Source organism: Sus scrofa, chromosome 18 (genome assembly GCF_000003025.6).
Source record: "Sus scrofa isolate TJ Tabasco breed Duroc chromosome 18, Sscrofa11.1, whole genome shotgun sequence".
Classification (NCBI taxonomy): Eukaryota; Metazoa; Chordata; class Mammalia; order Artiodactyla; family Suidae; genus Sus; species Sus scrofa.
Window position 1 is genome coordinate 4,744,323 of NC_010460.4, and position 15,465 is coordinate 4,759,787.

General features: G+C 46.2%; 1 protein-coding gene across 12 annotated transcripts in view; it reads right to left on the minus strand.

Annotated features, from left to right (window-relative positions):
* The window catches only part of ACTR3B (ARP3 actin related protein 3 homolog B), a 110,826-nt gene extending 106,915 nt beyond the window's left edge, over positions 1-3,911 (minus strand). For 8 of the 12 annotated variants that reach the window (XM_021079302.1, XM_021079297.1, XM_021079298.1 and 5 more), the window contains exon 1: positions 3,716-3,911. In XM_021079302.1, the coding sequence (XP_020934961.1) occupies positions 3,716-3,911 (196 nt within the window). Of the gene's footprint in view, positions 1-999; positions 1,038-3,715 lie in introns of those variants that run through there. The other 4 variants (XM_021079303.1, XM_021079300.1, XM_021079299.1 and 1 more) reach the window with 2 other exon arrangements.

The window sequence follows — 15,465 nt, forward strand, 5'->3', positions numbered from 1 at the left end:
ATAATCCAAGCGAACTGCATCAGCTATCCTAAGTCTTCTGATAAGATGTAATGGACAGGAGTTCCCATCGAGGCTCAGCAGGAAGGAATCTGACTAGCATCCATGAGGACGCAGGTCAATCCCTGGCCTCGCTCAGTGGATTACGGATCCAGCGTTGCCATGAGCTGTGGTGTACATCACAGATGCAGCTTGGATCTGGCACAGCTGTGGCTGTGGCGGTGGTGGAGGCCAGCGGCTACAGTTCTGATTCCACCCCTAGCCTGGGAACATCGATGTGCCGAGGGCGTGGCCCTAAAAAGCCAAAAACAAACAAACAAACAAAAAAAGATGTAATGGACAGCACAGTGATTACAGTTAATAATACTGTAATATCGAGTATTACCCCTCGGTAATACTCAAAAGTAACAGGACAGGTGGATCCTAAATGTTCTCACAGCAAAAAACAAAGGGTGGTTGGTGAGGGGTGGAGATGTGAGTAGCGCATGTGATAATTATCCTGCGACACACGAATGTACCCAGTCAACACGCTGCAACCTTAAACGTATGCATATGTGTCAACTACACCTCAATACAGCTGGGAGAAAAGCCTTCTAACATGAGGCACTAAGAAGCGTGGACATCGCTTCTGCGGGACTCCTGACAAAAAGGCTACCCTCTGTCTATCATAAGCAAACACCAGACGAGGCCAAACTGAGGAACATTATCCATAACAACCGGCTGCCAGAAATGTCAACGTCTTGAAAGGCAGAAAAAGACCAAGGAACTGGTCCAGCGAAACAAGCCTGAAAAGACATGATGACAAGCAAACATGGTGCCGGAGGAGGGAGGAGGGCCGAGCGTCCCTGAGACATGATGTGACCATTCCTGGGATCCAGGCTGCTTGTTAGAGAACATGAAATTTCCTGGTTTTGATCATCGGTCTGTGATTTTACGTCCTTGTTCTCATCAAGTCCCCAATGCAGCATCCTGGTATAAAACAGCACGACGTCTGCAACTTACCAGCAGTTCAGAGACAGCATCATGTGTACAGTTTACAGAGAACAATAAAGTGTTAATTGTTGGTAAGCTGAATGGAGAAGACATAGCAGGGGTTCTTCTGGTACTCTTGCAGCTTTTCAGTAGATTTGAAATCTTTTCGAAATGAGTTTAACAAATACAAAAGCCTTTAAAAAATACAAAAAGTTCAGTTATGAGAAGTGAGACTCATATTTGTGGGATCCTCTGAACGCTAGGCAGTCCAGTACTTCATTTAGAGAAACAAGCTTTATCTTTGGTTCAGGCAGAGCTTTGATCCATGTTACACCTGTGCTCACTGAGCTGGTCTCAGGGTTTATTAGAGGATGCCAGGCTACCAGGATGAAATTGATTGGCTATTAAAAAACACTATAAAAAATACTATAAATAGTACACTGTCTTCCTGATTATTAATGTCTACCATGTATAATTCAATGCAAATTTTTCTTTCAAATTCCGTTCTAGAAAAAGACCTTTCGCCTGAGAAATAGGTATTCTCTTCCTTCCTGATGCCAGGAATTACATAACGGACGATGACTCTCCTAGAATTCTGTCACACAGAAAGACTATGTGAGGCTGGACAGCTGCACCACCCGCCTATAGCTCAGGGTGACTCCCCAGGCCCATTCTTTTCCTTGCTCCTAGTTATTTTTATCTGCTCTGTACCCCTTTCATCCTATTTTGAGGTGAAAGTTGATCCCAAAACCACTTTACCTCTGTGAGAAATAACAAGAACTACAGGTATGGTTAAATGTAGGCTCCTCCAGGCTGCTCCTTCTTGCCACATATGGGACACTGGGAATTCACGATTAACCACCGTTGTTTCCATAACAGAATATTCCACGTGAAACCCACTGGGACTATTCTAAGTCCTGACATCAAAACCTACAACATTCCAAAGACGATGACATGCCTTTGGCCATAAAACAATGATATCCTGAAGCTTTATCTCCAAGTGGGACGCCACCTACCTCAAAAGGTCAAAACTGAGCACCACATTTTTTATATTTATAGCAAGAACGATGAGTAAGGTTCTCAGCTTGCTAATTTTAAAGGTATGACAAACTCTGTAGGCATATTTTATTGCTTCTACCAAGAAATGCTTTGTATTCCAATAGCTTTTACAAGACTGAAACCACAAAAACAAAAATCTCACATGCAAATCTGTGGAAATGAAAAATCCTTTCCTTGTTGCCTTCACTCTTGACACAACCAGACCGGTGTGGGTGAACTTAAATTGTGGGAGGAGGGGATCCTAAGGGAGGCTAAAGCTGGGGGCGGGGGTGTTAATATCAATACTGGTTTGGCCTTCAGTTCCGGTAGCAAAACAACTTTAAAATAAAGAGCCACAAAACTTCTGGTCCAATGTGTATTTCAAAAAGGAAAATCAGAACAGGCAAAGAGGCAGTTTTTTCCAGCCTGTAACCACTACCGGTGGCTTCAGCAGCAAAAGGAAAGAACATCAGTAGGAGATGGGCTGTAGCAAACTAAAGAAGACACCCCCACAAGGTTGTCAAGGAAACGAAACGAAGTGCCTTTCTCTACAGAAAAGAATCAAAGCTAAGGTGAACAGGCCATGGAATATTCGGTGTCACACATAACTACAAGCCTATCTTGAAAAACCTTTAAATAAGAGGCTAAATTTACTTTCAGGCTATTTTATTAAGTACTTCACCTAGAACGCAAGCAGGCAAGCTCGAATTTCTACACAACCAGCTAGATAAATTCGGTGAGCACCTTCCTCAAATCAGCTAAGCTTCTGCCACTGAAAGCACAGGAAATTTCCTAAGGTCTCTTTTGCATATCTTAACAACATCAAGAGAAGCAATCAATAGCACAAGGAACTATATTCAATATCCTGGGATAAACCACAATGGAGAAGAATATGAAAAAAAGAATATCTATATATACATGTATAACTGAATCACTTTGCTACAAGGCAGAAATTAACACAACATTGTCAACCACACCTCAATTTTTTTTAAAAAAAGCAGCAATCACACCCAAAAAGTAAAGGGGGGGGACTACACCACAAAAAGGCTTTCCCAAATTTAGACTGTTTTTCAAAATGGAGTCTTTTTAACATTTTTTTAAGTGAAAAACAACTCTGCTCAAATTAAAGCAAGCGCTTAGCCTGAGCAAGCCATTCAATACACGAAGAGAGCAGAGTGGGCTGCAAAAAGAAAAAAGCTGCCAACTTGGTAGGTGAACGTAAAAACCTCCACAAGTGATAAAGAATCCCCAGCAAGGAGAAATGACAGCGCTTAGGAAGCCAAAACGAGGGCCAAGTTCAAGAAGGTGAGAAGGCAGGGGCACCGTTAGGTAGGCAGAAGGCAAGGAAGGGCGGCAGGGTCTGCAGCCACCTGCCTGAAAGCGGTCATCCCAGGGAGGCTGGAAATCCTGGGAGGCCCTGGCTGAAGCTGAGAGAAGGGATGCGAGGGGAGGTGAGCCCGGCCGGCTTCTCCCCTCGGTTCTCTCCCCATCAAGGTGAGCGAGCTTGGCAAGCCGCCCTCGCTGCGGGTGGAGTTGGGGGCCAGGGAAGGAGGGGCGGGACAGGGCGGGGCGCCAGGCCACGGTCTGCACCTGCACAGGTGTCGGCCGCGACCCGGGCCCGGGCGGGGCGCCTCCAGGTGAGAGAGGGGGCGGACCGCGGACAGGTGCGGGGCCGCGCGGGGGCGGGGAGGGCGTCCGCGGGTCTTACCCGGTGCCGCAGTCCACCACGCAGGGAGGCAGGGAGCCCGCCATGCTAGGCACGCGTGCCGCTCGGCCCACGCGGGCGGCCCGGGAGGCCCGGCCGCCGTCCGCTCGCAATACTGGCCCCACGCCGCCGGCTCCCGGGAGCCTCCGCAGCGCCGCCGCTGGGAGCCCGGATGCTCGCGGCCGCCCACGTGACGCATCTCCCGGCCGACCAATCACTACGCGGGCATCCCCCTGTCTCCGCCCCTTCCGCCATCTTTAGTGCTGGCAGCGGGCCTCATTGCCCTTACGTCCAACCTTGTTGCTGGAGAGGATTGAGGGCTATTTTTAACGGACTGAAGGTGAACGTGACCCCATTTCAGAAGCCTGACTCCTTCTCATCCTTTAGGTCTCCGCTCAAATGTCACCTTCTTTTTTTTGTCTTTTTTTTGTCTTTTCTAGGGCCGCACCTGTGGCATATGGAGGTTCCCCAGCTAGGGGTCTAATCAGAGCTGTAGCCACCAGTCTACACCACAGCCACAGCAACGCAGGATACGAGCAGTGTCTACGACCTACACCACGGCTCAGGGCAACTCGGCATCCCAACCTACTGAGTGAGGCCAGGGATCGAACCCACATCCTCATGGTTCCTAGTCCGATTCGTTAACCACTGAGCCACACTGGAACTCCAGATGTCACCTTACGCAGTTGTCTCTGGTCACCCACTGGTGCCCTCCCTGCACCTTACTCTCTAGCTCAACAATCTACTGCTTTCATTCACACCATTTGGAGCAAATTTATAAGGTACATATGTATTTGTAGTCTGTTGCCCCGTTGGGCTAGAGGCTCCACTAGGATAGAGCACCTGGATATCTTTCCATTGATGACCCGACGCTGAGCACAGTATTTGGTGCATTCTTGGGAAGCACTGTAACCAAGCTGGGCCCTGTGGGTTCCTGAGCACAAACATCTCTCTCTGTCCCCCATCTCTTGCTTTTAGGAAATGGGCCTCATTCAGCTTCCATGGCCTTCCCTGAGTCCCAAGGGGCAGGTTCAGACAGTTGCTAATCAGGGAAGGGAGGGGGTGCAGAGACCAGGGAGAACAGTCAAGAAACAGCAGCACAGTCTTGGGGCAGGATCCTGGTTGCCTCTGAAGGGACACACATAACGACATAGGCATCTTACACACCTAAGGGAAAAGTTACATTCCTTATGCTTCTTTTAGAAAGGAATACTTTAAAACTGAACCGCATAGAGTCCTTCTTTGTCCTTCTCCCTGACTTAATTGCACCCTAAACAGGATCACCTGTTAGCTAAAGATTACGCACGCTGAGCACAATTGCCTGTGGGTTAGGATTATTACTAGCACATGATGATTTTCAGGAACTTTCCGAGTTTGTTCCAATCTCTGATCAACACGCCCTTTTCCCAAGTTCTGTTATTCTAGACAATAACCTGGAAGACCACCCCCATGATCAGGCTGAGAGCTCTTGACTCCAGCTTTGATGACGAAGATGCCCCCAAAGAAGAACGCATGTCCGCCCCAATCCTGATTCCTATCTGAAAACCTGCTCTTCTCCCTTTTACTATAAAACTCCCCACAATTCTTCCCAATGGAGAGTGCCGTTTTTAAGGCATTAGTCTGCTGTGGCCCCCTTTGTCTGGCAAAGCAATTAAAATCTTTTTCTCCTTCATCCAAAACTCTGTGTTTCTATTTGGCACCGGTGGACAGAGGCTGAGTTTTGGCAACAGCACCAAATGTTCTTTGAATGAATAAAGAAAAAATTACTGTTAGAATTCTTATACCTCCTAGAACACTGCATGACTTCCATAAAAAAAAAAAACCTATAAAACAAATGCACCATCAATCTTAAGAAATGAATGACTTTAGATTGGGTTAATGCCACAGCAAGATCATTATGGAAAATGTTTTCAAGTATCAAAGATGAAATAATGTCCAAAAGTTCTTACTGGGACCCAGGACCAAAGTAGGCAACCACTTAGCTATTATGAAGGTATTGAAATCCCACTTAATTTCTCCACCCTTCCTATCATAAAATCTTGATATTATTTTTTAGGAGCTTTCTGGAGACATAGTTCCATGTAGTTTAACTGGTATCAAAAGCACTTTTAGGAGTTCCCACTGTGGTGCAGCAGGTTAAGGATCCAGTGTTGTCACTACTGTGGCTCAGGTTCAGATCCCTGGCCCAGGAACTTCTATACGCCATGGCGTGGCCCAAAGAAAAGCACTTTTACACTGTTTCATTTTGTTTTGTTTTTCCCTAAAAGAAGTAGTAAGTTAGTTGGTCATGCTTGGTAACCCATGACCATTCTTTTATTTTTTTTAACCTATTCAGGTCAAATAAGGCCCAGGCCTAGAAATTTTTCAAGGCTACTGGAAAGAAAAGTAGTATCCTAGCATAGGCCCCCAAAGCTGGGAGGCAAAGGCTCACTTGCCTCCTTTGTGTTTTGCCATAGGCCTGCCCCCTTCCCCTTTTTTCCTCATCAGAACGTTGTAGCTAGGGAGTTCCCAGTGTGGCTCAGTGGGTTAAGAATCCAACTGGTATCCATGAGGATGCAGATTCGATCCCTGGCCTCACTTAGTGGGTTGAGGATCCAGCGTTGCCACAAGCTGTGGCAAAGGTCGCAGACGTGACTTGGGTCTGGCGTTGCTGTGGCTGTGGCATAGGCTGGTGGCTACAGTTCTGGTTCAACCCTCAGCCTAGGAACGTCCATATGCCACCGGTGAGGCTGTAAAAAGAAAAAGAAGAATGTTGTAGATAAACTCTAGATTGCAGACGGGTCGGCACTGCCATGTCTTTTATTTTCGTTTGCTTAATACGTCTTTATCAAGTGCCTCCTGTGAGACAGGCCTCGTATTAGACTGGGCAGGAAATAGTAGACGGGGCATTCAGAGTCTCTGTCCCGGAGACCCCGGCATCTAGTGCGAGGTAGTGGCAATACAGGGAGACATCCAGATGGGGGCGACTCCAGGGTGCCCAGAAGGCCATTCACAGGGCACCTCGCCTGTCTCGAGAGGCAGTAAGTCTTCTCAGACCATTGGTGTCTAGGCTGAAACCCCGAGGTGGGTGGAGTGAGGAGGGGGACAGTGTTTCTGGGGTGGGAAACACATACAAAGACCAGGAGGCCCTGAAGACTCATGTACAGCCCATCTTCTTCTTTTTTTTTATTTTTTTTTGTCTTTTGTCTTTTGTTGTTGTTGTTGCTCTTTCTTGGGCCGCTCCTGCGGCATATGGAGGTTCCCAGGCTAGGGGTTGAATCGGAGCTGTAGCCACCGGCCTATGACAGAGCCACAGCAACGCAGGATCCAAGCCGCGTCTGCTACCTACACCACAGCTCACGGCAACGCCGGATCCTTAACCCACTGAGCAAGGGCAGGGACCGAACCCGCAACCTCATGGTTCCTAGTCGGATTCGTTAACCACTGCGCCACAACGGGAACTCCCAGCCCCATCTTCTTCACTGGGGAAGAAGCCTTATGGAATCTGGAACTGGCTGTTAATAAAGGCTATGCTTTCCCAGGGAGTGTCGCTTCAGCATAGGACTTACTGAAAGTGGTGACCATGGCCAGCCACTGGCAGAAAATAAAAAGACTCCCTGACTTCAATTATTTCCTCTAGACACCCCTTGCCCTTGGCGATCAGTTAAGGCGCTTTCATGTGCAGGAAACAGAAAGCTTAAGGTGGCACAGGAATAAGCAAAAGTTAGTATTTCATATGATAGAAAAATCCAGAAATTCCAGGATAGTTCAACCATCCGATGACGTCCTTACAGGCTGCACACTGTTCTACCAGGCTTGGCGTATTGGCCTTTGCGCTCGGACTCACCCTGTTGCCGAGGTGTGATGATTTCAGCCACTCCATACAATGAAGGGAGGAGGAAGGAAGGCCCCATCCCGGTTCCTTTCCTTTTGGGGGGACCACGCCTACAGCATGCAGAAGCTCCTGGGCCACGGATCAAACCTACGCCATAGCTGTAACCAGAACCACAGCAGTGACCACACCAGAGCCTGAAGCCACTGAGCCACAAGGGAACTCCTCCTTTCCCCTCTAGGGGGGAGGAGGGGAACACGTTCCCAAAAGCTGCTAGCTGCCCCTCCTACTCTCCAGCACTATGAGTTTTCCAGGGCTGCTGGGACAATGTGCTGCAAATCGAGCAGCTTAAATCAACAGCCATTTGTTATTTTGCAGGAGGGCAGAAAGCCAGAATCAAGATGTCAGCAGGACCTGCCCTCTCTGAAGGCTCTAGAAGGATATCTGGTGTTGCCAGAAACCCTTGATGTTCCTTCCAGGGGAGGCGGGTGGTGGGGAGAGGCTGGGGGGGTGGGGGGAGGCTGGGGGGGTGCCAACACCACCCCAACAGCTGGCAGGACCCAGGGGTTCCACCCGGTCTGGGCCTGGACGGATGGGCAGTGGCCTCCCCCAGTCCACCCAGACCCCAAAACTTCTGGGAAATGAGCCAGCCCCTCCATCAGTCCCCAGGGCGCCCGCCTTCTCCAGGGGTGTCTGTAAAGGGCTGCAGCCCCCCAGTGCCCAGCCCTCCTTCCCAAGCCCCAGGCAGGAAGAAAGTCAATGTTTGTATGGTTTTAGAAGAGAAAAAAAGAAAGAAAAAAGGAGGGGAGGGAGGGAGAATAAACAGTTTTTACCTTGGTCATAATTTTCCTAATTAAACCATATGTCCTCACTCATTCTAAGCCTTTTCACTGTCTAACCTCTGCGTGGATTTGTCACCTACGTAACTCATCCTTGCTGAACTGCCCCCTCTCTTACGCCTTCCCTCAGCTTCCAGAAAGAGTAACTCATTCTCCTCCGGGCTCCCAGACAGCCTCCTACCTCTTTCCACATTTTCCCTCATGCGAGGGCGTCCTAGCGGTTCTACTTCCACAGGCCCCGGGGCACCAGAAGCTCCCGAGAGTAAAACTGTCTTACGTCATGTTCTTGCTCCTGTTCGTCAGACACTGCTGGCCTTTTGCAGCCACTCAATGAATGGTTATTGAGTAAATGAAAGTCATCAGGCAATTTTCAAATCTCTCAATTGCACGTAACATTTGCTTTTATTTGATTTCTTTGTTTTCAACCAAAGCAAAGAAAAGCAAATGTCCCATATGATATCTCTGTTCCTGTTTTTACTGCTTTTTCTACATATGACCACCTATTCTTCTGTGATATTTTTAGATTATAAACTCCTATAGATCAGAGACTGACTACATTTTTTTTTTTTTTTTTTGTCTTTTGTCTTTTTAAGGCCACCCCTGCAGCATATGGAGGTTCCCAGGCTAGGGGTCAAATCAGAGCTGCAGCTGCCAGCCTACACCACAGCCACAACAATGCAGGATCTGAGTTGTGTCTTCGACCTACACCACAGCTCACAGCAACACCTGATCCTTAACCCACTGTTTGAAGCCAGGGATCGAGCCTGTATCCTCATGGATACTAGTCAGATTTGTTTCTGCTGCACCATGATGGGAACTCCTAACTGTATCTCTTGTGACAAAGAGCAAAACACAGAGAAATAAGCCTCTCACTCTGTAGGAAGCACTTCAAGCACAACATCTATTCATCGTCCTGCTAAGGATGGCTCCCTCCAACATACTTTGCACAATTCCACGTCTCCTTGTAATGAGAGGAATGTTCTAGGAATTCCGTGGCGGCTCAGTGGGTTAAGAACCTGACTAGTATCCACGAGGATGCGGGTTGGCTCCTTGGCCTCGCTCAGTGAGTTAAGGATCCAACATGGCCCTGAGCAGTGGTGTAGGTGGCAGACGCAGCTCGGATCCGGTGTTGCTGTGGCTGTGGTGTAGGCCAGCACCTCTGGCTCCAATTCCACCCCTCGCCTAGGAACATCCATATGCTGCAGGTGTGGCCCTAAAAAGCAAAGAAATGGCTTAGTTGGCTTTCTGTGGCAGGAAGAGGCATCTCTCTCTCCAACAATGGCCTCCTACCCCCACCCCCAATAGGCAGAAACACAGGAATCAGAGGGCTTCCAGTGCAGAATTCAGCATCTCTTGGTGGCAAATGATGTGACTGTTTCTTTTTTTTTTTTTTAACCTTTTGTTATTTTTTTTCCCGACTGTACAGCGTGATGACCCAGGTACACATACTCGTACACATTCTTTTTTCTCACCTTACATATTCCATCACAAATGACTAGACAGAGTTCCCAGGGCTACCCAGCAGGATCCCATTGCTCATCCATCCCGAAGGCAAATGTGACTGCTTCATAACCACTCTCCCGAGTGTTGCATGACCCAGCACCACTCGCAAAGGAACTTTTCGTAAACCCCTTTCGATGCTGGTCACAATGCATTTTTATGCATATGACGACGACTTAAACACGAAATGATCCGGGCTTATAGAGATTGCCAATCTAATGAAATTTCGTCAGTGCAGACTAGGTGATCTTTTTTTTTTTAATTGAAGTATAGTGGATTTATAATGTTGTGTTAGTTCCTGCTGTACAGCAAAGTGATTCAGTTATACATACATATTATATATATACATATATACATTCTTTGTCAGAAATAAAAATAAAAAATATATTCTTCTTCAGCTTCTTTTCCATTAGGGTTTATCACAGAATATCGATGTACAATGGGTCCTTCTTGTTTTGGACAATGCCATCTTAATTTCCTGCATTTAACTACTTGTGCTGGGCCAAGAAGGAAGCAGAGTGCAAAAACTAAAACAGACTGGAAAAACTGCCCACCCAGCAGCTCTGTGAATCTTAAGCTGCAGAGCTGCAGGCAGGAGCGAGCTGTGTGTTCTCTGCTGCCAGGAGGATGCAGATAGGGAAAGGAGGACCCCAAAAGTCGGGCCCGCTCCTTTGAAAGTAGCTGGCATTCTTCTTGGAGAGGAAGGGCCTGTCACTGCACTCAGTGGGCCTCCCGGAGGTCCTGGCAATGGGAGGAGAGCGTGGTCCAAGCTGGGGTTGATCGGCCGGCCGAGTGGGCCGAGGTGATAACAGGCTCGTGGTGAGGACATTGCCCGGGGCTCTGACCTCATTCAGCCCAACTCCACTGTTGCTGCCTCCACCCGTGGCAGTCCCTCCACACACCACCCCCACGTCTCCCTCTCCTCCCGTCCTGCGCATTCAATCCCTCCACTTCCTTTGCACCTATAGCCCTGCCCTTCATCCTGCAGGCACACCTGCCGAACCACTCCACCGCTTCCCGCCAGCCAGCCTACCTCCAAGTCTTGCCCGTCCTCGACATCTTTGCGGTGAATTATCCTGCCAGGAGAGGCCACGTGGCAAAACACAGAGCTTGTACCACATCAGCTTCCTTTCCCCACAACCTTCGGTGACTCCCTATTGCTATGGAATTTGATTCAAATCCTCCCTGTGGCAGTCAAGGCCCTCCGTGACCTGATCCTGACTCACCTTTCTGATCCCATCTCGCATGACGCCCTTGACACATCTGGGCACAGCAGACCACAGGCCAAATCCTCTGTATCGTCCGGGCTTTGGCAGCCTCCTCCATCTAGAACGTTCTTCTTTACCTACCCCATCCTCTTCATGCTTGAGATTTCATCCCAAGTGCACTCATCCTTGCAATTTCATTTCAAATCCACCTCACCTCTTCTTTCAGTAAAACAGATGAGTACTTCTTGATCCCTATAACCAGAATCAATCACCAATTCTATGTCAGAGTCTACAGATGAAATCCAGACATGTGCATTTTAATAAGGTCTTTTGGAGTTCAGTGGGTTAAGAGCCTAGCATAGTGTCGGTGAGGATATGGGTTCCATGCCTGGCCTCGCTCAGTGGGTTAAGGATCTAGCATTGCCACAAGCTGGTAGGTCTGATCTGACCCCTAGCCTGGGAACTTCCATATGCCTCAGGTGTGGCTGTGAAAAGAGAAAAAATAATAATAAGGTCTTTTTGCTCTACCAAACAATATTACGGTTTTATTTGTAACTATTTCCTATCCAATTCTTACAGAGAATTGAAGTACAATAATATCCTAGTTCACAAAGCATTTTTACTCCATCACACATTTAATCGTCATAGCAATCGCAGAAAGTAGATATTATAAGAACCTCTCTTTAGAGTTCCTGCTGTGGCGCAACAGGTTAAGGATCCTGCATTTTCTCTGCATCAGCATGGGTTCAATCCCTGACCTGGGAATTTCCAAACGCCAAGGGTGCAGTGAAAGAAAGAAAGAAAGAAAGAAGGAAGGAAGGAAGGAAGGAAGGAAGGAAGGAAGGAAGAAAGAAAAGAAACCAGGAGTTCCTGTTGTGGCTCAATGGTAATAAACCTGACTAGTATCCGTAAGGATGAGGGTTTGATCCCTGGCCTCGATCAGTGGGTTAAGTATCCAGCATTGCCGTCAGCTGTGGTGCAGTTTACAAACGCAGCTTGGATGCTGCACTGCTGTGGCTGTGGCATAGGCCAGCAGCTGCCACTCTGATTCAGCCCCTAGCCTGGGAACTTCCACATGCCATGAGTGCAGCCCTAAAAAGCAAAAAACAAAACAAAACAAAAAACCCAAAAAAGTCTTTGTGTGTGTGTGTGTGTGTGTGTGTGTGTGTGTGTGTGTGTGTGTGCTTTAAAATTTTATTTTGGGCATCATCTGTTTTTTTTACATTTTGAGATACATCAAACATATAGAAAATAATTAACTGACACCTATATATTACATGTACTGGGCAGCTTTTACCATATTTGCCAGCTTTTTTGTTTGTTTTGTTTTGTTTTGGCTGTACCCACAGCACATGAAGTTCCAAGGCCAGGGTTGGACTCCAAGCCCCAGCTGTGACCTATACCACCGCTGTGGCAACACTGGGTCCTTTTAACCTACTACAAGGGCCAGGGATTAAACCCTTACTGCTGCAAAGACAACACTGGATCCTTAACCTACTGCGCCACAGCGGGAGCTCCTTGTTTTCATTTTTTTTTTTTTTTTAACACGCAAAGGTTCCAGGTAAGTTAAAACCCTACCCCTCATCTTATTCCCACTGTCCTTTTTTTACTCATAATAATCACTATCTTCAAGGTAGTGTGTCTTCTTTCCCTAATTCTACTTTTATATGTATTTATTCATTAATGATGTTGTATTTTTATGTTTTTAAGTTTTATTTCACTGGCACAATATATGTCTTTTTGACATTTACTCTTTAACACAACGTTATATATCAAAACCTCCCTTAATCAAATAAGAAAACTGAGGCTTGTACTCAAATCAGGATGAATTTTGTTCTGGGCACCTGCTTTAAGCCCTCTTGAGAAAACAGGAAAATGCTAAAGTGGTTGAAGTCTGCCTCTGGTAAGTCTAGATGGTGTTATGTGAAAGCCGGAAGGAATCTCAGCAGCGGGTCCTTCGGCTAACCCAGTCTTTTGATAATTTCAAGTACACTTTGAAAATTTTGAGCTCTTCACCTTGAATGTTTTCCATTTCCAGTAACAAATGCCCGTGAACTCCCATTAGGCAATCACTATATGTTCTAGAGGCTGAGTGGTAGCCAATAAATAGCTAATTCTTCTGCCAGTGGGAATGAAACTGCTGCGTAGTGTAATTGGGTGCTGGACAGAGTGTACTGCCAAGAGCTAAGTCCAAACGTTTCCTGCCATTGTGCAATCTCACAAGCAACAGGTTTTGGAGGAGTTACCTTCCCAAGGGCCTCGCCTGTGCTTATTTTTTTATTTTACTGGCCACGGCGTGCTTCTGCTTGATGTAGGACCCCAGGTCCCAGAGCAGGGATTGAACTCGAGCCACAGCAGTGAAGGCGCCGAATCCTAACCACTAGACCACCAGGGGACTCCCTCTCCTTTCCTTATGGCTGTTCAATAGAGAGCACTTTTTAGAAATGTCACAGCAGGAACACTTATATAATTATAAATAAGGAAGCGAGAAAGTGCTATTTCAATATATCTTCATTGGCTGTTGACTTGGCCCCTTTGGAGACCAGGAGAAGATATGTAGGGAAATGTAAAGAGTTTCTACCTGAACAGTGAGAACGTGGTGCCTGCAGAGTTTGAGTCTTTTCATCCCGCTGAAACTCTGGTTGCAACAATGTAGATCTGAAAACTGGACACACTGTCCCCATGTTTCCACCTCTTATCTTACTTTTCTCTTGTTTCTTACTTATCAAGGTGCAAGATGAATTCTAAGCAGGAGTCATTTGCAGAAAAACATTTGGTCCCTGGATTCCCAGTAATCATAACCCATAAAAACAGCTGTCACAGGGGAACTCTGCTCCATATTCTGTGATAACCCATATGGGGAAAGAATCTGAAGAAGAATGGGTGTGTGTATATGTATAACAATCACTTTCGTGGACAGCAAAAAATGATCACAGTAAATCAACTATACTTCAATAAAACATTGATAAATGAAAAAAGTGATGATCTTAGTTCCTTTGAAACATAATAGAAAATAAAAATGAAAATAAACAACAACAAAAGCCAAATAGCTCTCTATTAAGACAAAAAAAATACTGTATATTTTTTTTCTTTTTGGCCACACTTGCAACACGTGGAAGTTCCCGGGCCAGGGATCAAACTAGTGCCACAGCAGTGACAATGCTGGATACCTAACCAGTGAGGCACAAGGGAACCCAAAGCCACTGTATTCTTAATCCAGATGTTTTTAGTTGTATTAGTTGTATTTTATACCATAAAAAAGTATGAAATTAATTGTGCTTGTTTGAGTATTGTTAGGAGCCTAAATTTTGAAGTTTTTCAGAACTGTGCCCAGATCTCAATTCAGAAACTTAAATGTGTTTCTGCATGAGTAATTGCATGTCTCTAAGCTTTTGTTTCCCTATCTGCAAGGAAGGATGGCGTTTTAAAGTTAGCTTAGGGAGTTCCCGTCGTGGCTCAGTGGTTAACGAATCCGCGGGTGCGGTCCTAGGAAAGGCAAAAAGAAAAATAAATAAATAAATAAATAAGTTAGCTTAGGAGTTTTCTACGGTGCTATGGGTTAAGGATCCCTGCTGTGGAACCAGTTCAGTCCCTGTCCTGGGAACTGCCACACGCCTCGGGTATGGCCAAAAAGAAAAAGAATACAGTATAACTTTTATCTTAACTGCTAACCATGTGGGGTTTGTTTGTTATTTTTAAGAGTTTTATTACAGCGGGGGCAACTGAAAAAAATAATAGTAAAGTGAATATTCAGTAGCGTTACTGTGCTGATTCTCAGTGGCTGCTTTTCCTCTGATTAGTAATTCTCTTCAGCTTAGATTTATCTGGCCACAATCACACAGCTGTGTTCTGGCTATTTGGACCATAACTAAGGGATTGTTTACAAAAGGTTGAAATTGGAGTTCCCTGGTGTCTCAGTGGATTAAGGATCTGGCATTGTCACTCCTGTGGCTTGGGTTGCTGCTGTGGCATGAGTTCGATCCCTGGCCCAGGAACTTCCACGTGTCTCAGGCAAGGCCAAAACAAAACAAAACAAAACAAAAAATGATAAGAAAATGTGGTGTATATACAGTGGAATATTGCTCAGCCATAAAAAAGGAATGAAATAATGCCATTTGCATCAACATGGATGGACCTAGAAATTCATACTGAGTGAAGTAAGTCAGACAAAGACAAATATCATATGACATCATTTATGTGTAGAATCTAAAAAAAAATGAATAAAAGGGTTGAAATAGATCTCTCCTCACTAATACTTAAGATGTGAGACACATTTCCATTAGCGGAGATGAGCTGTGTAGAATCATTCATGTCCTCTAACCAGCTCTCCCTTGTGACCAAAGACACTTCCTTGTCATGGTGCTAAAAATTCTGTGATTTGGAGCTAAATAGTCT